Source organism: Amblyraja radiata, chromosome 12 (assembly GCF_010909765.2).
Source record: "Amblyraja radiata isolate CabotCenter1 chromosome 12, sAmbRad1.1.pri, whole genome shotgun sequence".
NCBI lineage: Eukaryota > Metazoa > Chordata > Chondrichthyes > Rajiformes > Rajidae > Amblyraja > Amblyraja radiata.
In genome coordinates this window covers 8,198,624-8,219,463 of record NC_045967.1, presented here as the reverse complement: position 1 = coordinate 8,219,463, position 20,840 = coordinate 8,198,624, and the positions used below count along the sequence as shown (strand labels likewise).

The following is a 20,840-nucleotide window of genomic DNA, read 5'->3' as shown; positions in this document are numbered from 1 at the left end:
AAAACGTCACCAGATCCATTTTCACCAAAAATGCTGCCTGATCAGTCGAGTTAGCCCAGCATTTTATGGCTATCTTTGGATGAACCAACATCTGCAGTCCTTTTTATTACATGTATTCAAATTATAGGGAATGGCCCTGTAATAAGGGGAAGAATTTTCTCCACTCAAAGAGTTGTGCCTTTCGAAACTCTTTATCCTAGTGAGCAATGGATGTTCAGTCATTGAGGACATTGAAGGCTACGAGCAATAAAATTCTGGGCATTAAGAAGGGAAATGGGGACGTTAGGGAAAAGGCGGCACACACAGAATCAGTCATGATGTGATTGAATGACAGCAGTAACAAACACCTCCAGCTATATCTTGATTCTACATCATATATCACAAACCTGAAACATAAACAATATTTCCCTCTCTGGTTTATTTATTTATTTTGGGTGTGATTACTGATTGTTATCCATTATCCCTAACCCTGAAAGTTAGAACCATTAATCTGAAAGCTCCTATTTTGCAAAATGTACCTGGATATCGTCCCGGAGATCCTGGTAATCCGGGTAATCCTGGTGGACCTTGGAAACCTGGGCCTCCTGGAGGACCTGAGAGTCCTGGTGTGCCTGGATCTCCAGGAGGGCCTGCAATAGGAAAACAGAAGGTCAGAACTCATCTCTTCGAGTCATTGTCATAGAGAGATACAGCGTGGAAACAGGCCCTTTGGACCAACTTGCCCACGCTGACCAACATGTCCCCATCTACACTAGTCTCACCTGCTCGCAATTGTCCCGTAACCCTCTAAACATATCCTTTTCATGTACCTGTCCCAATGTCTTCGAAACATTATGATAATACCTGCCCTAACTATCTCTTCTGGCAGAACCATCCAATTTCCCTATACCAACACGCTACTCCCCCGCGCGGAGCTGGTCCTCTCCCTCAACAACTTTTCCTTGGACTCGCCCCATTTCCTCCAAGTCCAAGGCGTAGCTATGGTCACCCGCATGGGCCCCAGCTATGCCTGCCTCTTTGTAGGGTACGTTATACAATCCCTGTTCCAGGCGTACACACTGGCCCTATCCCCAAACTCTATCACCATTACATTGATGACTGCATCGATGCTGCCTCCTGCACCCATGCAGAATTCATGGATTTCATCAACTTCACCACCAATTTTCATCTTGCACTCAAATTTACTTGGACCATGTCCGACACCTCCCTCCCCTTTCTTGATCCCACAGTCTCCATCACAGGAAATAAACTATTGACTGACGTCTATTACAAATCCGCTGACTCCCACAACTATCTCGACTACACTTCTACCCACCCTGCTTCCTGCAAAGACTCTATCCCCTGCTACAAATGCCTCTGTCTACGCCGCATCTGCGCCCAAGATGAGGTGTTCCATACTAGGATATCTGAGATGTCCTCATTCTTTAGGAAACCGGGGTTCCCTTCTCCCATCATAGATGAGGCCCTCACTCGTGTCTCCTCGGTACTCCGCAGTTCCGCCCTTGCTCTCCCTCCCCCTAGTCACAACAGAGACAGAGTGCCCTAGTCCTTACCTTCCAAACCATCGGCCATCGCATACAACACATAATCCTCTGAAATATTCGCCACCTCCAACAGGATCCCACCACTAGCCACGTTTTCCCATCTCCACCCCTTTCCGCCTTCCGCAGAGACCATTCCCTCTGCAACTCACTGGTTAACTCATCCCTTCCCACCCAAACAACCCCCTCCCCAGGTACCTTCCCCTGCAACCACAGAAGTTGCAACACCTGTCCCTATACCTCCTCCCTTGACTCTGTCCAGGGACCCCAACACTCCTTTCAGGTTAGGCAGAGGTTCACCTACACCTCCTCCAACCTCATCTACTGTATCTGTTGATCAAGATGTGGACTCTTATATATCGGCAAGACCAAACACAGACTGGGCGATCGTTTCGCGGGACACCTTCACTCAGCCCACGTGAACCAACGTGATCTGCCAGTTGCTGGACACTTTAATTCTCCTTCCTATTCCTGCACATTCCTCGGTCTCATCCATTGTCAGAGTGAGGTTAAACGCAATTTGGAGGAACAGCATCTCATATTTTGCTTGGACAGCTTACAGCCCAGCAGGGCTCGAAATGGTTGCCCAGGTGCCAATGACCACCAAAAGTGCCGCCGGGCAACCTAAATGCCGTGTCATTTTACCCAGCTTGGCACTGCAGATACTGGTTTATACCGGTAGGTCAGGTAGCATCTCTGGAGAAAAGGAACGTGACGTTTCGTTTCAGCGACGGCTGTTTTGAGGGGCAAAGATATTAGGTGCGTGGTGACGAAGGGTCGGAGCAAATGACGGGCCCCAAACAGCGGCTCCATCTCCTCCTCCTCCCGCACCCCCGCCAGCCCTGATAGTGGCCGCTGCCTGCCACTCTGCCAACGGCGTTTTCAAAACAAACCCTCTCGCACGCCGAGGCTGGGAGGAGTGAGGGAGAGGGAGGCCTCCTTCCGCCATCTGAAGCAGCTGCACCAACGAGCCTATAGCTATAGGATCTTTGAGCTGCACCGCTCGGCCCCGCACCTTCCTGTTGGCTGGCGGAGGAGGAGAGGCGGTGGCGAGGAGATCCCAACCGCCTCCCCCTTTGGCGGCGGCACTTGGCGGTGGACAGGGACGGCCAAGGCAGCGGGGCGATGTTGTCCGAGGAGCGCTGACCTTCCTTCCTCCCTCCCACCTCCTCTCCCTCTCTCTCTCTCTCTCAATCTCATTCTTGTACGCCTCCCTCCACCCCCCCTATCCTGAGACCCCTCCTCTCCATTCCGCACTGATCCCCATTCCTGCCTCTATTCAGTCCTCACTGGCATCCCCTGTGCTCCTTTCCCCATCTACCCCCCCCCCCTCCCCATCTATTCATCCTGCGCTGATCACCCTATCCATCTCGCATTGATTCTCCTGCCACTCCCCATCCATCCTACCCCCAAATCATCCTGTATTGACTCCCCTTCCCATCCATCCTGCACTGCTCTGCATTCATCCTGCACTGATCCACCCATTCATCCCGTACTGACCCAACCTCCATTTACCCTGCACCGACCCCTCCCCCCCCCATCCATCCGGTAGTGATATCCCCATTCATCTTTCACTGATACCTCCATTCATCCTATACTGATCCCCTCATTCACCCTGTACTGATCCCCCATTCAACCTATATGATCCCCTCATTCATCTTTTACTGATCCCCCATTCATCCTGTACTGATCCCCTCATTCATCCTGTATGCCCCCCCATTCATCCTGTACTGATCCCCTCATTCATCCTGTAGTGATCCCCCATTCACTGATCCCCAGCACAGACCCCCCCCGATCCACACTGTACTGACCCCCCCCCCCCGCCATCCATCCTGTACTGACCCCCCCATTCAAGAAGGATGGGGGGAACAGTCTGAAGAAGGGTCTTGACCCGAAACGTTGCCTATTTCCTTTGCTCCATAGATGCTGCCTCACCCGCTGAGTTTCTCCAGCATTTTTGTCTACCCCCATTCATCCTGTACTGATCCCCCCCATTCAACACCACTGACATCCCCCGCGCTCTCCCCTCACAATTTTACCTACTCCAACCAACACATACTAATTCACCTACCTCAATCCATCCATTCAGCACCGATTGCCTTCTCAACCGTTATTACAGAATTCATTTTAACGGCAAATCAATGCTCTTAATATGGAGTATCAGTACTGTAGTTATTTATGAAGCAACATTCACAACTATACGGTGGATTTAAAAAAAAACTATACGTTGGATTTGAGTATAAAAATTACCCTTCGAGTTCAATAAAGACTAGACAATAGATGTAGGAGTTGGCCATTCGGCCCTCCAAGCCAGCACCGCCATTCACTGTGATCATGGCTATTCATCCACAATCAGTACCCCCGTTCCTGCCATCTCCCCATATCCCTTGACAGCTATCTTTAAGAGCCCTATCTAACTCTCTCTTCAAAGCATCCAGATAATTGGCCTCCACTGCCTTCTGAGGCAGAGAATTCCACAGATCCATAACTCTCTGGGTGCAAAAGTTTTTCCTCATCTCCGTTCTAAATGGCCTACCCCTTATTCTTAAACTGTGGCTCCTGGTTCTGGACACCTCCAACGTTGGCAGCATGTTTCCTGCCTTTAGCGTATCCAATCCCTTAATAATCATATGTTTTAAGAAGATTCCCTCTCATCCTTCTAAATTCCAGAGTATATAAGCTCAGTTGCTCCATTCTATCAACATGTGACAGCCCCGCCATCCTGGGAATTAACCTCGTGGACCCACGCTGCGCTCCCTCAATAGCAAGAATGTCCTTCTTCAAATTTGGAGACCGAAACTGCACACAATACTCCAGGTGCGGTCTCACTAGGGCCCTGTACAACTGCAGAAGGACCTCTTTGTTCCTATACTCAACTCCTCTTGCTATGAAGACAAACATGCCATTTGCTTTCTTCACTGCCTGCTGTTCCTGCATGCTTACTTTCATTGTCTGATGAACAAGGACCCCCAGATCCCATTGTACTTCCCCTTTTCCCAACTTGACACAATTTAGATAGTAATCTGCCTTCCTGTTTTTGCTACCAAAGTGGATAACCTCACATTTATCCGCATTAAACTGCATCTGCCCACTCACCCAACTTGTCCAAGTCACCCTGCATCCTCATAGCATCCACCTCACAGTTCACACTTCCACCCTGATTTGTGTCATCCGCAAATTTGCTAATGTTACTTTGAATCCCTTCATTTAAATCATTAATGTATATTGTAAATAGTTGCGGTCCCAGCATCGAGCCTTGCGGTACCCCACTAGTCACTGCCTGCCATTCTGAAAGGGACCCGTTAATCCCTACTCTTTGTTTCCTGTCTGCCAACCAATATTCTATCCATGTCAGCACTCTATCCCAATACCATGTGCTATAATTTCTCCCACTGATCCCCTATGTGGGATCTTATCAAATGCTTTCTGAAAGTCCAGGTACACTGCATCCACTGGCTCTCCCATTTCCATTTTCCTAGTTACATCCTCAAAAAATCCAGAAGATTACTCAAGCATGATTTCCCCTTCGTAAATCCATGCTGACTCCGACCGATCCTGTTACTGCTATCCAAATGTGCCGCTATTTCATCTTTTATAATTGACTCCAGCATCTTCCCCACCACCGACGTCAGGCTAACTGGTCTATAATTCCCTGTTTTCTCTCTCCTGCCTTTCTTAAAAAATGGGATAACATTAGCTACCCTCCAATCTACAGGAACTGATCCTGAATCTATGGAACATTGGAAAATGATCACCAATACGTCCACGATTTCTAGAACCACTTCGTTAGGTACTCTGGGATGCAGCCCATCAGGCCCTGGGGATTTATCAGCCTTCAGTCCCATCAGTCTATCCAACACCATTTCCTGCCTAAGGTGAATTTCCTTCAGTTCCTCCATAACCCCAGATCCTCTGGCCACTACTATATAACATATAATAACCATATAACAATTACAGCACGGAAACAGGCCATCTCGACCCCTCTAGTCCGTGCCGAACACATAATCTCCCCTAGTCCCATATACCTGCGCTCAGACCATAACCCTCCATTCCTTTCCCATCCATATAACTATCCAATTTATTTTTAAATGATAAAAACGAACCTGCCTCCACCACCTTCACTGGAAGCTCATTCCACACAGCTACCACTCTCTGAGTAAAGATTTTTTTTTTTTTTTTTTTAAATAATTTCTCGCTCTCCCTGAGCAGACAGAGGTCATCGAGTTGCTGCTCCAGGTTCCTAACGCGGTCCCTTAGGAGCCCCATCTCGACGCACCTGGCGCAGATGTGGACGTCTGGAGAGCACTCAGACTCCATGACCTCCCACATCTGACATCCAGAACAGTAAACTGCCCTGGGCCTCATTCTCCCCCTTTATCCGAATATATCAGGAAGATTGTTTGTGTCTTCCTTCGTGAAGACAGATCCAAAGTACCTGGTTAACTTGTCTGCCATTTCCTTGTTCCCCATAATAAATTCATCTGTTTCTGTCTTCAAGGGTCCAACTTTGGATTTAATTATTTTTTTCCTCTTCACATACATAAAGAAGCTTTTACTATCCTCCTTGGCTAGCTTACCTTCGCACCTCATCTTTTCTCCCCATATTTCCTTTTTAGTTATCTTCTGTTGCTCCATAAAACTTACCCAATCCTCTTGCTTTCCGCTCATCTTTGCTATGTTATACTTCTTCCCTTTTATTTTTATACTGTCCTTGACTTCCCTTGTCAGCCACGGTCGCCCCTTACTCCCCTTAGAATCTTTCTTCCTCTTTGGAATGAACTGATTCTGCACCTTCTGTATTATTCCCAGAAATACCTGCCATTGTTGTTCCACTGTCATCACTGCTAGGGTATCTTTCCAGTCAACTTTGGCCAGCTCCTCCCTCATGGCTCCATAGTCCCCTTTATTCAACTGTAATACTGACACTTCCGATTTCCCTTCTCCATCTCAAATTGTAGATTAAAACTTATCATATTATGGTCACTACCTCCTAATGACTCCTTTACCTCGAGTTCCCTTATCAAATCCGGATCGGTACACAACACTAAATCCAGAATTGCCTTCTCTCTGGTAGGCTCCAGTACAAGCTGCTCTAAGAATCCATCACGGAGGCACTCTACAAACTCCCGTTCTTGGGGTCCAGAACCAACCTGATTTTCCTAGTCTACCTGCATGTTGAAATCTCCCATAACCACAGTGGCATTACCTTTATTACATGCCAATTTTAACTCCTGCTGCAACTTGCACCCTATATCCAGGCTACTGTTTGGGGGCCTATAGATAAATCCCATTACGGTATTTTTACCATTACAATTCCTCAGTTCTATCCATACTGACTCCACATCTCCTGTTTCAATGTCACCCCTTCCAATGGACTGAATTTCATTCCTCACCAACAGAGCTACCCCACCCCTCTGCCAACCTGTCTGTCTTTTCGATAGGACGTATACCCTTGAATATTCAGTTCCCAGCCGTGGCCCTCTTGCAGCCATGTCTCTGTAATTCCCACAACATCATAGTTGCCAATTTCTAACCGAGCCTCAAGCTCATCCACTATACTTCTTATACTTTGTGCATTCATATATAGTACTTTTAATCCCTTACTCTCCTCACCTTTCACATCGATTCCTATTTCACTTGGCCATACTCTCCTATCCCTTCCTGAGCTTTCTGCCCCGTTAATTCTGGTGTATTTCTTAACTTTTCTTATACTCTCTTTCCCTTTAACTACATCCTTATATTTCCAGTTTGCCTCCTCCTCCTCCCCCCCCCCCCCCCCCCCCCCCCCCCACTATCCCGTGTAGCAGTGGCAAACCTGCCTATTAAATCTTTTCCCTCACCTTAAATCAATGTCTTGTGGTATACAATTCACCTTTTCTAGGCAAAAGACGGTGCATTTACCAGATCTATTCCTCGCATGATCTATAAGATCATCCTTTGGTGCTTTAAGGAATAGTCCTTGCCTGCTCAACCTCTCCCTATAACTCAAGCCCTCGAGTGCTGACAACATCCCTGGAAACATTATCTGTACCTTTCCAGCTTGCCACCATCTCTCCTATATCACAATGACCAAAACTGAACTAAATGCCTCACCAAAGGTTTATATAATTGTAACATGACCTGCCAAATACTATACTCAATACTCTGACTGATGAAGGCCAATGTGTTGAAAGCCTTTTTCACCGCCCTATCTACCTGTGATAGGAATGATGTGGCTGCACTCCCCGATCCCCCTGCACTACAACACTCCCCAGAGCCCATCATGTCAGCTTAATTAGCCAAGACTAAAGTGAGGCTACTTCACTTTGAAATATCTGAACGACATTTAGATCAATTCTGATTAAGTAGAAAGATTTCTACAATGGAGCGAGTGCATGCGAATTAACCACACTATGGTGCAGCGGTGGAATTGCTGCCTTACAGCACCAGAGACAGCGGGTGCTGGCCGTACGGAGTTTGTACGTTCTCCTTGTGACTTCTCCATGGGTTTTCTCCGGGTGCTGCGGTTTCCTCCCACACTCCAAAGAAGTACAGGTCTGTAAGTCCACACAGTGGGTGGTGGGTATACGGAAGGAGCCAGCAGAGGGGGTGGTTGAGGCAGGCACAATAACAACATATAAAAGACACTTGGGACAGGAAAATGGATAGAAAATATTTGGAGGAAAATGGGCCAAATGCATGCAAGCTTAGATGGACCTTGGACAGGTTGGGCTGAAGGGTTGTTTCTGTGTCATTTGACTATGGCTAATCTGTGGAGCACTTGAACCTACACCAGACAGAGACAAGGTTGCTTCCAATGAGGCCAGAGTTGGCCTAATGCAGATCCCAGTTACCAGTTTGTACGTTCTATCTGTGACCTGTGAGGGTTTTCTCCGAGAACTTTGGTTTCCTCCCACACTCCCAAGACGTCCAGGTTTGTAGGTTAATTGGCTTGGTAAAAATTGTCCCGAGTATAGGATAGTGTGAATATGTAGGGATCGCTGGTCGGTGCGGACTCGGTGGGCCGAAAGGCCTGGTTCTGCGCTGTATCTCTAAACTAAACTAAACTAAAACATCACGTTGAAACAGCCCTGGCATATCCCAGGATTCATACCTCAACCGGTGCATAGTTAGCTAGGGAGATCCCAGGGCATTGGCCATCAAAGATTAAACAGAGGGGAACTCAAAACGCAAGCTGAAAAGTTATTAAATATTACTATCCTCACTAAAAGCACCGGGTGGCACCACCAGCAATGGCTGCCTCGACAACAGTCTGTCTGTCCTTTCTTCTTTTTGTTATTTTTAGTATGTGTTAAAAGTATGTTTTTCTAGCTCATTCCTTGGTTTGTTTTATGTGGGGGGGGAGGGATAGATGCGATTTTTCCCATATCGTATCTCTGTCCCCACTGCGGCCTAACATCGAGGAGTTAGCGGCCTTTCCTGGAGACCGACCCGGCGCTCCAGCCCGCGGGAGTCTGCGGGACTTTAACATCGCAGAGCTTGTGATCCCTTTGCCGGGGATTGAAGCTCCAACCGCGGGGCCTGTGGACTCTAACGTCGTGAAGCCCGCGGTCTCTGGTAAGAAGAGGCCGACTCGGGAGCTCCATGCTGCGGAGAGAGTTTCACCGCCCCGACACGGGAATTTCGATCACCCCGATGGGGGCTTCGATCGTCGGCTGCGGGGGCTTTGATCGCCCCGACTGTGGATGGTTCGACTGCCCCGACCGCGGGAGAACAAAGAGGAAGAAGGTTGAACTTTATTACCTTCCTTCACAGTGAGGAATGTGGAATCCACTGTGATAGTTGCTGTTCACTTAGTATGGCTGTATGGTAACTCAAATTTCACTGCACCTTAAAGGACCTGTCCCACTTGGCCGTCATTTGCGCCTCATTTACACGTCATATGTAAAATAGGTCAATGCGTCGTGATGCGCAACGCCGCGCGCAAATCACGGGTCAGCACAGCCGTCTGTTGCGCGTGACGTCATTAGAATACCATGTGGCGCGCCGCGACGCATGGTTACGTAACCATGCATCACCACGCGATACACGTGAGACGTCGGGATGCCAGCGTGCGACGCCAATGCATCAGCGTGCGTACGTGATACGTCACGCAGGTGGCGCGCGAGGATTTTGTTACACTACAAAATCATGGAGCACCGCGCGATACCGTGCGCCATTGCATGCGATTCCACGCCTCACCATGTGCAATGCGTGCGTCACTCATGCGCACCCCACGCGTCACGAAGCGTCGACCTATTTTACATATGACGCATAAATGAGGCGCAAATGATGGCCAAGTGATTTACCCAGGCCCTTAACTGGGTACATGTGACAATAAACTGACCTTGGCCTTGAAACCTTGAAACCTTAAATTATAGGAATAACGGCAGATTTAGAGTGTTAATAAAGACATTAAATTATGATGATCCGAAAATGAATAGTTAGCTTGGTGATACCTTTAAAGACAGTTCCACTTTGATCTGTATAAGCCGTAGGTCCTGGTGGTCCAATTTCTCCATGATCACCCTGGGAAATAGAAAATAATGAACACCAACAGATTACACATTGCTTGCCCCTCAATGAAACAAACACAGTATTGTAGAGACTGCAGATAGTCACAGATCATGTCTGTTCCATCTACACTATAGATGAGAGCAAGATCAGAATTAGCTTTTGACAGAGTAGCTGGATGCTTTCTGTCTCAAACAGCACACTCGAAATCTTTTAAGACTTTTTTATCCCTTGACTTTTCTGGTATATCGTCATAACATCGACATAAAGATGTATTTTGAAGCAACGTGCAGAGCGAGGGATACATTTTCCACTGACCCCTCTCCCTTATCTATTCATCCTAGACAGGAGGCTCTAATTCAGGGCACCACATCGAACACATTTGATGACTAGCCAAAGAAATGCTCATTACCTGGTAAAGCTGGTGCCACTGTGGTTGAAGGGGCTTGGCATCCTGCTCCTGATCAACATGCAATCAGCCCTCCCTCCTGGAGCACAGAGCCTCACATAGAGCAAGTGCAGTGATCAGCTAGACCATGTACTGAAGGGTATAGGGCCATACACTCACCAGCTGCACATACACGGACAATCTTCAACTGAGACAAGTTGCCAAGGAAGCTGGAAAGAGCAGGAGACTAAAACCATTTCTTCAAACAGATGGCAAATGTTGTGCCGTGTAGGAAGGAACTGCAGATGCTGGTTTAAACCCAAGATAGACTCATAAAGATGGATTATCTCAGCAGGTCGGACAGCATCTCTGGAGAAAAGGAATAGGTGACGTTTCGGGTCAAGACCCTTCTTCAGACTCAGGGGAAAGAGAAATGAGAGATAATGACAGTGATATACAGTATTAAGCTGGTGGTGCACAACTGATAAAATACACTGATACGGCAACATGAGATGGTGCAGGTTACTAATGAGGTTCAATAATCATCATTGTTGGCGTGGCTGTTTCAGAGAGACTTGCAACTGTTTGGAGAACAACTGTGTGTTATTCTTTCTTAAATACATTGAACACATACCTTCTGTCCTTGATATCCATCTTTTCCTCTTATTCCAACGAAACCAGGTCGACCCTTGAAAAGATTTAGTGAACATTAAACTCTGTACTTTGTAAACTCAGTAAAATGTTATTGAATGAGGTGGGAGGGATTGGGTTTCACAAAGGCCTTTATTAATGTTGTACTCTTGGGGAAATCATAAGTGGTTAATTGTGTCTTGTTGTTTTTAATTGCAGTTACTGCTACGATGTGGGATTTGTGGTGGTCTGTAAACTCCCACCAACTGCAAAGGGATTATCTATGACAGATAAGTTTGTCAGAAAACCAGGGAGAACTGTCCTGCTTACTTTGTTCTATGCCTAAACAGTGCCCTATGTGCAGGAAGGAACTGCAGATGCTGGTCTAAACCGATGATAGACACAAAATGCTGGAGTAACTCAGTGGGTCAGTCAGCATCTCTGGAGAGAATGGATAGGGGACGTTTCGGGTCAAGACCCTTCTCCAGACATGCCTAGTTATATCCCTCTGTAATGGCAGACAGGCTTTCACCTTAATGTCTATTCCAAAAGGGAGCTCCCTTAACATCACAGCACCCCCTATTCCAGCAGCTTAAAATTTCACACTCAAATCTTAGCTGGGGGACCTGAACTCCGAACCTTCTAACTCAAGAGGTGAGAGCACACTACACCATGCAACCATACCAAACCAAGTAACCATAGGAAACCAAGCAACCATAGCAGACCAAGTAACAACTAACAGTGTGAATAATAAGGGGGTCAACAGTAGGATTTAAAAACATTAAATGAAAGGCTTTAGATTGTGGGAACAAAATAAGGAAGATGAGATATTTCTAAATGTCAGAAGCTTAGATAGTTGGCTTCTTGCAAATTATTTAACTCACAGGAGTACTAAAATGGCGTGACTCCTTCATCTTATAAATAATGGCACTGAACATATTGTCCCAGCTTTCACATAGGTAGTGTGCACAGCCTGCCATGGAAGGCAGATTCATTGTGGGGCAGGTTTGTTTGACACAGGTTTCAGGTGGGTGCCTGAAATGTGCTGGCAGTGATGATGGTGAAGGTAGATATGATAGTGGCGTTTAAGAGGCTTGGATATGCATGGAATGGAGGGATACGGATCGCGTGCTGGCAGATGTAATTATTTTAGCTTGGCAATATTTGGCACACACATTTTGGACTCAGACACAAAAGCCTGCTCCAGAACGATACTTGTCTATGCTTTCTATAAAACTCAAGTGGGACAGAGGGCTGGAGATTTGTTTTACAAATGTTTTTGTCACTCAGGACAAGTTGGTGGCTCAGGTAATGAGATCAAAACATAGATGGCTAAATGATTCCATGAATCTAATATCAGTATATACTATTTGTTTAAAAAGGAGCTGCAGATGCTGGAAAATCGAAGGTAGACAAAAATGCTGGAGAAACTCAGCGGGTGAGGCAGCATCTATGGAGCAAATGAAATAGGCAACGTTTCGGGCCGAAACGCTTCTTCAGACTTCAGTATAAACTAGATGTTGCTGAGATATTGGATCTGTTTCGTTTGCTCACTGATCTCCTGAACATGTTTTCTTGTTTCTTGCGACCAGAAATGTACATTTATTTATCTGAAAGCACCAAGTTTACTTAAATAATCCCATTTCCAAGAGATTTCACCACTGTATATATATATATATATATATATATATATATGAGAGAGAGAGAGAGGAAATGAGATGGAGCGAGAGAGACAGAGAGAAAGGGAGAAAGAGAGAGTGAAAAGGAGAGAGAAAGAGAGTGTGGGAGAGAGAGATACAGAGAGATAGAGCAAGAAAGAGAGACTGAGAGAGAGAGAGTGAGGGAGTGAGAGAGAGCGACAGTGTGTGTGTGGCCTTAGTGTGGAATGTGTTTGTCTAGACATTATGTGTATGTGTGTGTATGTGCAGTGGGTGTGTGTATGTGTAGTGTGCATGGTGTGTGGGTTGTGTGTGGCTTTGTACGGGGATGTTTTTGTGTGTGTTAGTATATGCATGTATGCATATATATCTGTGAATATATGAAGTGTGGGTATACTAAATGTCTGCGCATAGGGAGTGTGTGTCAGTATAGGCCGTGTGCATAAGGGGTGTGTATGTGTAGGGTGTGTGCTTATGGTGTGTAAATATGCGTTTATACATGTGGTTTGTGACGTGCAAGTGAGCAGGGACAGTGTGTGTGTGTGTGTGTGTGTGTGTGTGTGTGTGTGTGTGTGGTGTGTGTGTGTGTGTGTGTGTGTGTGTGTGTGTGTGTGTGTGTGTGTGTGTGTGTGTGTGTGTGTGTGTGTGTGTGCGGTCGATAGCAAAGATCCTGTAGGATCTTTGGTCAGTAGATGCAGCTCACGCTTCGGTCAAGGCTTTCCAGGCAAGTGACCAAAACCTCTGGCCACTCATAGAAACCTTGGGTGGGGCGCAAGGTCACCAGAGGTTTCCGTTCAGGTTTCCTAAGTGGGACAGGGGCATAACTCTCCTTCATGCTCGAGAGTAGTCCCCGCGTACTCGAGGCCTCAGCTAGGTCGGCATGTTAGTCGTAGGTAATCGAGGGTAGTGGAAGGTAGTCGAAGGTAATCGAAGATAGTCTTCAACATAGTGGAAGGGAGGTCGAAGGAGATCGAAGGTCGTCTTCACTCTCCACTATTCGGTGTCCAATGTTCCCGAAGCTAGTCGAAGCTAGTCTTCAACATAGTTGAAGGAGGTCTTCAACATGATACCTTTTCAAACTCTCCTAATCTCTTCTAAACTCGCCAATTAGGTTACCGAATTACAGGCCCTTATGGGGGTGTATTCACATCCGTGTACTGGTGAAGGGTTCATCAAAGAAGCACCGGGAAATCTAAATGTCTGAGACTTGATGGATTAACCATCATATTTAAATTAACTCCATATTTAAATAACAAGAGTTACATTCTCGTTTTAGTTGGGAATAATTCCACGCCTCTTCTGCCCCTCGTTAACTTCCACGATAACTACCTGGTTTGATTGAATGAAAACAATAAAATACCTGAATAAAATTGTTTGACTGTTAGTCACAAATGCCCAATGACCTGTTGATACTGTAAGGAAGTTCAGAGGGAGCAAATTGTCCCGAGCTGCATTACAATGTGAAGACATTTGCTAACAATAACCAGAGGCAAATTCACTGACGTTTTATTTGTGAATGGTTCCCTGAAAGACTCCTCAGTTGATGTAAGGAGTCATTTAGGGTCAGCCAATGACATTTGCAAAGCAAAGGCACACATCGGAGCAACAACAACATAATCAGCAACTCTTGTGCATTAAACGACAATAATTTCACATGCATATTGTTAGAAATTACCGTTTTTCCAGGAATTCCAGGTGACCCATCTGCGCCTGAAAATCCCTGTGGTGAAAGAAGAAATGTGTCAGTATTAAACCACTCAAAGTGCAACAGTCCATGGCTATGTGAGGTAATGCTTAATGAAGCACAATTATTATCCGAGAGTCACTATGATCTATGTTTGCCCCCTCCCCCCTCTCTTTAGTTTATATTCAGTTCTAGGGCAGCACGGTGGCGCAGAGGTAGAATTGCTGCCTTACAGCGCCAGAGACTGCGTTCGATCCTGGTGCTGTCTGCATGGAGTTTGTACATTCTCTCCTTGACCTGCTTGGATTTTCTCCGAAAAGATTGTTTTACTCCCACACTCCAAAGGCATGCAAGTTTATAGGTTATTTGGCTTGGTATAAAATTGTCCTTAGTGTAGGATAGTGTTAATGTGAGGGACCGCTGGTCGGTGCGGATTCGATGGGCCGAAGGGCCTGTTTCTACGCTGTATCTCTAAACTAAACACAATTATATGCTGTGTGATGTCGTATTAATACAGTATCACTTCATTTTTTTTTAAATAACGGTGTTTAGAAATGTCCTATTCGTTTTGTTTTGAAATAATTGAAAGAGTTTTTTTTGCCTTTTAAACAGTTTTGAGCTTCGCAAGACATTTAAAATACTCTGTGTACGTTTAGACTTCAAGTTGTTGGCAGCTCTGGTCAAATTCAGGTTGTAACTTAGTGGGCTTTCAATTATTTTAAATAGTGGATGAAATTGGCTTTGACTTTGGCTTTGATGAAGCACAGCACCTTATCACAGAAAGTCCTCTCAGCATTTTCCACATATTCCATGCTTGGGGGCCTCCTGCAGATCAGATCATTTTTTCCTTGGCAGTTAGGAAAATAAATAGAAGATTTGAGAAAATAAAAAAAACCTGCTATGAAAGTGGAAAGAGTGCAGGAAAGATTTACAAGGAGGTTGCAGGGAGCGGTTGTCAGGATCGGACTGTATTCTGTGGAGGGTAGGAGACTGGGGAGTGATCTTATAGAGGTGTATAAAGTCATGAGGGCAGTGGATAGGGTCTTTTTCTCAGCAGAGAGGAATCATAAATGAGAGCACATATGTTTAACGAATGAGAGACACGATTTAATGGGAAGGGCAAAGACTTTGCGCAGAGAATGGCACATGTATGGGACGAGCTGCCAGGGGAAGTAGTTGAGATGGGTACAATAACAACATTTAAAATACATTTGGATAGGAACATGGATAGAAAAGATCAGGAGGGCTATGGGTTAAACGTGGTTTAATGGGATTAACTCAGATTAGTTAACATGGGCGAGTTGGGCCAAAGATATGCTTCTATAAAAACTGAAAAGGAAAACACTTATGTTGAGAGGTTCATCCTTGTTTGTCATTACTAAATACTGGCAGAGCAATGCATTATGCCTTCAAACTTTGGGTGCATAAACATTGGGTCCTAAAGGAAACTAAAGATGAGGTGTCCAACTTGAGGCATGTATGCATGTCCCGTGTATGCATGTCCCATGTATGCATGTCCCGTGTACGCATGTCCCGTGTACGCATGTCCCGTGTATGCACGTCCCGTGTACGCACGTCCCGTGTACGCATGTCCCGTGTACGCATGTCCCGTGTACGCATGTCCCGTGTATGCACGTCCCGTGTACGCATGTCCCGTGTATGCATGTCCCCTGTACGCATGTCCCGTGTAAGCATGTCCCATGTACGCATGTCCCGTGTATGCACGTCCCGTGTACGCATGACCCGTGTATGCATGTCCCATGTACGCATGTCCCATGTATGCATGTCCCGTGTACGCATGTCCCGTGTACGCATGTCCTGTGTATGCATGTCCCGTGTATGCATGTCCCGTGTACGCATGTCCCGTGTATGCATGTCCCGTGTATGCATGTCCCCTGTACGCATGTCCCGTGTAAGCATGTCCCGTGTACGCATGTCCCGTGTATGCACGTCCCGTGTATGCATGACCCGTGTATGCATGTCCCGTGTACGCATGTCCTGTGTATGCATGTCCCGTGTACGCATGTCCTGTGTATGCATGTCCCGTGTATGCATGTCCCGTGTACGCATGTCCCGTGTATGCACGTCCCGTGTACGCACGTCCCGTGTACGCATGTCCCGTGTACGCATGTCCCGTGTACGCATGTCCCGTGTACGCACGTCCCGTGTACGCACGTCCCGTGTACGCACGTCCCGTGTACGCACGTCCTGTGTATGCATGTCCCGTGTATGCACGTCCCGTGTATGCACGTCCCGTGTATGCACGTCCCGTGTATGCATGACCCGTGTACGCATGACCCGTGTACGCATGGCCCGTGTATGCACGTCCCGTGTACGCATGTCCCCTGTACGCATGTCCCCTGTACGCATGTCCCGTGTAAGCATGTCCCGTGTAAGCATGTCCCGTGTATGCATGTCCCGTGTATGCACGTCCCGTGTATGCACGTCCCGTGTACGCACGTCCCGTGTACGCATGTCCCGTGTATGCACGTCCCGTGTACGCATGTCCCGTGTATGCATGTCCCGTGTACGCATGTCCCGTGTATGCATGTCCCGTGTACGAATGTCCTGTGTATGCATGTCCCGTGTATGCACGTCCCGTGTATGCATGTCCCGTGTATGCACGTCCCGTGTACGCATGTCCCGTGTATGCATGTCCCGTGTACGCATGTCCCGTGTATGCATGTCCCATGTACGCATGTCCTGTGTATGCATGTCCTGTGTATGCATGGCCCATCCGGGGTTTCCTTTACAGTGGTCGCAGCAGCCACAGTGGATACCTGCTGAACAAGGACTTCACTCTCCCCAAGGTGTCAGCTCTCGTCTTACAGGGGAACTCCATGAGCCAATATTTCTGCTGCACCTCAAATTGTTTCTCTTTTTCCTCGTCCATAGAACGGTTTTAGACCTGAAACATGAACTCTGTCCTGCGGATCCTGCCTGACCTGCTGACTGTTTCTAGCATTTTCTCCATTTGTTGCAGATTTGTCTACTCCGCCATACAATCATGGCTGATCTACCTCTCCCTCCTAACCCCATTCTCCCGCCTTCGCCCAATAACCCCTGACACCCGTACTAATCAAGAATCTATCTATCTCTGCTGTAAAAATATCCACTGACTTGGCCTCCACAGCCGTCTGTGGCAAAGATTCCCACAGATTCACCACCCTCTGACTAAAGAAATTCCTCCTCATCTCCTTCCGCCAACTCTTTAAAGAAGCCAAGGAACTTCGAGGCAAATGTGTTTTGATTAAAAGGCAAAATAATTCAGATGCTGCAATTGAGAAGCAAAAGCTGGCAACATTTGGCGGACAAGCACCTTCATAGAGGAGGAAGCAAGGTCAATGTTTCAGGCTCAAGACCTGGGAAAAGTTAGAAAACCGGCATGACTCAAGCTGCGGAGAAGGGGGAAGATGGGGTGAATTAGGGATTGTTCGTGACAGGCTGGAGACGGTGATGAAAATTGCCATGATGACAGTTGAGAGTTCATTATTTATTGCAAAGGACCTAATGCTTCTCCATCTATTTACATCTGCTTCAGCCCGATCAACTCCTCCCCACCGTCGAAGGGATTTACAGGAGTCCCCGCCTCAACAAGGCAGCCAGCGTCATCAGAGACCCACACTACCCTGGCCACGACACTCATTTCACCCCTGCCACTGGGAAGAAGGTACAGGAGCCTGAAAACTGTAACGTCCAGGTTCAGGAACAGCATCTTCCCTGCAGCCATCAGGCTATTAAACACAACAACCTCAAATAAGCTCTGAGCTACAATAGACTATTATTATTATTATTATTGCACTATTATTGTTTGTTTTTTATGCATACGTATGTGTGCGTGTGTATGTATGTATGTGTATATATATATATGTAAGAAAGAACTGCAGATGCTGGTTTAAATCGAAGGTAGACACAGAATGCTGGAGCAACTCAGCGGGTGAGGCAGCATCTCTGGAGAGATGCTGCCTCCTCCACTGTCAGAGTGAGGCCCAGTGCAAATTGGAGGAACAGCATCTCATATTTTGTTTGGGCAGCTTACACCCCAGCGGTATGAATATTGACTTCTCTAACTTCAAGTAGCCCTTGCTTTTCCTCTCTCTCCATTCCTTCTCCATCTTAGTTCACCAACTAGTTTGACCCGTCATCCTGAATAAATTTCACTTTGTATGCCTTGTTGTCACCTTCCCCAAGCTAACAATGATCTGTTCTACCTTGATTGTTGTCTCCTTTGATCTCTCGTGTTCACACCTTACACTTCCAAATCTCTCGTTTCCCTCTCCCCTGACTCTAAGTCTGAAGAAGGGTCTCAAACCGAAACGTCACCCATTCCTTCTACCGAGAGATGCTGCCTGTCCCGCTGAGTTACTCCAGCATTTTGTGTCTATCTATCTATCACTTGCCAGCTCTTGTCCCACCTCTTGCCTCACCTTCCTACCAGCTACTGCCCCTCTAGTCCAGTCTTGAAACATAGAAACATAGAAATTAGGCGCAGGAGTAGGCCATTCGGCCCTGCGAGCCTGCACCGCCATTCAATATGATCATGGCTGATCATCCAACTCAGTATCCCGTACCTGCCTTCTCTCCATACCCTCTGATCCCCCGCTGACCCGAAATGTTGTCTGTCCACTTCTCTCCACAGATGCTGCCTGACCCACTGTGCTCCTGCAGTAGTTTGATTTCCAGCATCTGCAGCTGCTGAGACCCCAGCGACACTGAATGGTTCATTTTTGATGAGTGACCTGCTGTGGCCCCTGTCACACATCTCCGGCAAGGGAGAGTCTATCAACCTACCTTTGATAGTCAATGATATCGCAAGCATGGAGCCCACCACCACCATTAATAGCTGGGGAGGGGAGAGGGGGGTGGAGGGTGGCAGGTTACCTAGCCTGTCACATACAAATCATGGCTATGGGAGTAGTTCAGAGGCCGGGTGAAGAACGGTCTCAATCCAAAACGTCACCTTTTCCTTTTCCCCAGAGATACTGTCTCACCCTCAGAGTTACTCCAGTTTTTTTGTGTCTATCTTCAGTTTAAAACAGCATCTGCAGTTGGTTCCTTCCTCTAAATCCTTTCCTCCATCCTCAAGACACAAACATCAGCAGTGTATTAGAATATTCCTCACTGAAGCTCTCATTACTCTCAGGAAGCACAACGCCACCCGGGACAAGGCAGCCCCTTTGACTGAAATCCCGTCTACAACGCTCATTCCCTCCAGCAGCTGTCATGTGTGCCATCTACAGAACACACTCTTTTTGCTCACCTAATGTACACCTTCTCTCTCTGCCTCTCCATTCCTCCCCCATCCTCCTCTTTAATCCGCACACCTACCAACCGACAGGACCTTCCAATTCTGCCACTTCCCTGCCTCTCAACACAGCAGTGCACACCTTCACCAGGATGACTGTAAAGTTTCAAGAAAGATCCCCAGGAGGTGTAGGAGCTGCTACCATCTATCTCAGATTCAGATTCAGATTCAACTTTAATTGTCATTGTCAGTGTACAGTACAGAGACAACGAAATGTAGTTGCTATCAAGGCCAGCAGCATAATCAAGCATGAATTGCACCCTGGCCATTCCCTCTTCTCCTCTCTCCCTTCAAGCAAAAGGTATAGAAGTGTGAAAACGCATACCTCCAGATTCAGGGACAGTTTCTTCCCAGCTGTTATAAGGCAACTGAATCATCCTACCACAACGAGAGAGCAGTGCTGAACTACTATCTACCTCATCGGTGACCCTCGGACTATCCTTTTTCAGTCTTTGCTGGCTTAACCCTGCACTGAAAACGTTATTCCCTTATCATGCATCTATACACTGTAATGGGCTCGATTGTAATCATGTACAGGTGCACAACCTTTTATCCGGAGTTCCGGAAACCGAAAAGCTCCGAAAACCGGACATTTTTTCCAGGATGTCGTCTGCACATCAAAGCACGCGTTTGCCGCCAAACTTGACCCGAAACGACCCAGGTCTGTACTACTGTAGTGGTTGCCTCCTCCCCGGAGACCGGGGAGACACTTAAACATCTGACCAGTGCCTTTTGTGCCTGGAGTGAAGAGAACTGTCTCACCCTGAACACAACAAAGACTAAAGAGATGGTGGTTAACTTTGGCAGGTCCAAGCTCCCCCTTCAGCCGGTCAACAAAATTAAAGATGCCATATCTAAATACATAAATTATTTGCAACAATGTTGATGAATTAAAAATGCAAATGGAAGAAAGTATCTGTGATTTAATTGTCAGTTCAGCAACATTTGCAGAGTGACCTAAATTGGAAGTTATTTGATTAAAACATTCAAACTCCATACAGCCAGCACCTGTAGTCAAGATCGAACCCAGGTCTCTGGCGCTGTAAGGCAGCAACTCCACTGCCACTCCACTGTGCTGCCCTCTGAGGGATTTCAATCTGGGCACCGTAAAAAATGGTAAAAAACCGAAAGGGAATTCATA

The 20,840-nt window shown here is 46.8% G+C and overlaps 1 protein-coding gene across 7 annotated transcripts in view; it reads right to left on the bottom strand.

The window, feature by feature from the left end:
- The window catches only part of col4a6 (collagen type IV alpha 6 chain), a 394,735-nt gene that overhangs the window by 137,715 nt on the left and 236,180 nt on the right, over positions 1 to 20,840 (bottom strand). For all 7 annotated transcript variants that reach the window (XM_033030165.1, XM_033030164.1, XM_033030169.1 and 4 more), the window contains exons 16-19: positions 14,386 to 14,430; positions 11,057 to 11,110; positions 9,980 to 10,049; positions 519 to 629 (exon numbers count right to left, since the gene is read on the bottom strand). In XM_033030165.1, the coding sequence (XP_032886056.1) occupies positions 519 to 629; positions 9,980 to 10,049; positions 11,057 to 11,110; positions 14,386 to 14,430 (280 nt within the window). The remainder of the gene's footprint in view (positions 1 to 518; positions 630 to 9,979; positions 10,050 to 11,056; positions 11,111 to 14,385; positions 14,431 to 20,840) is intronic.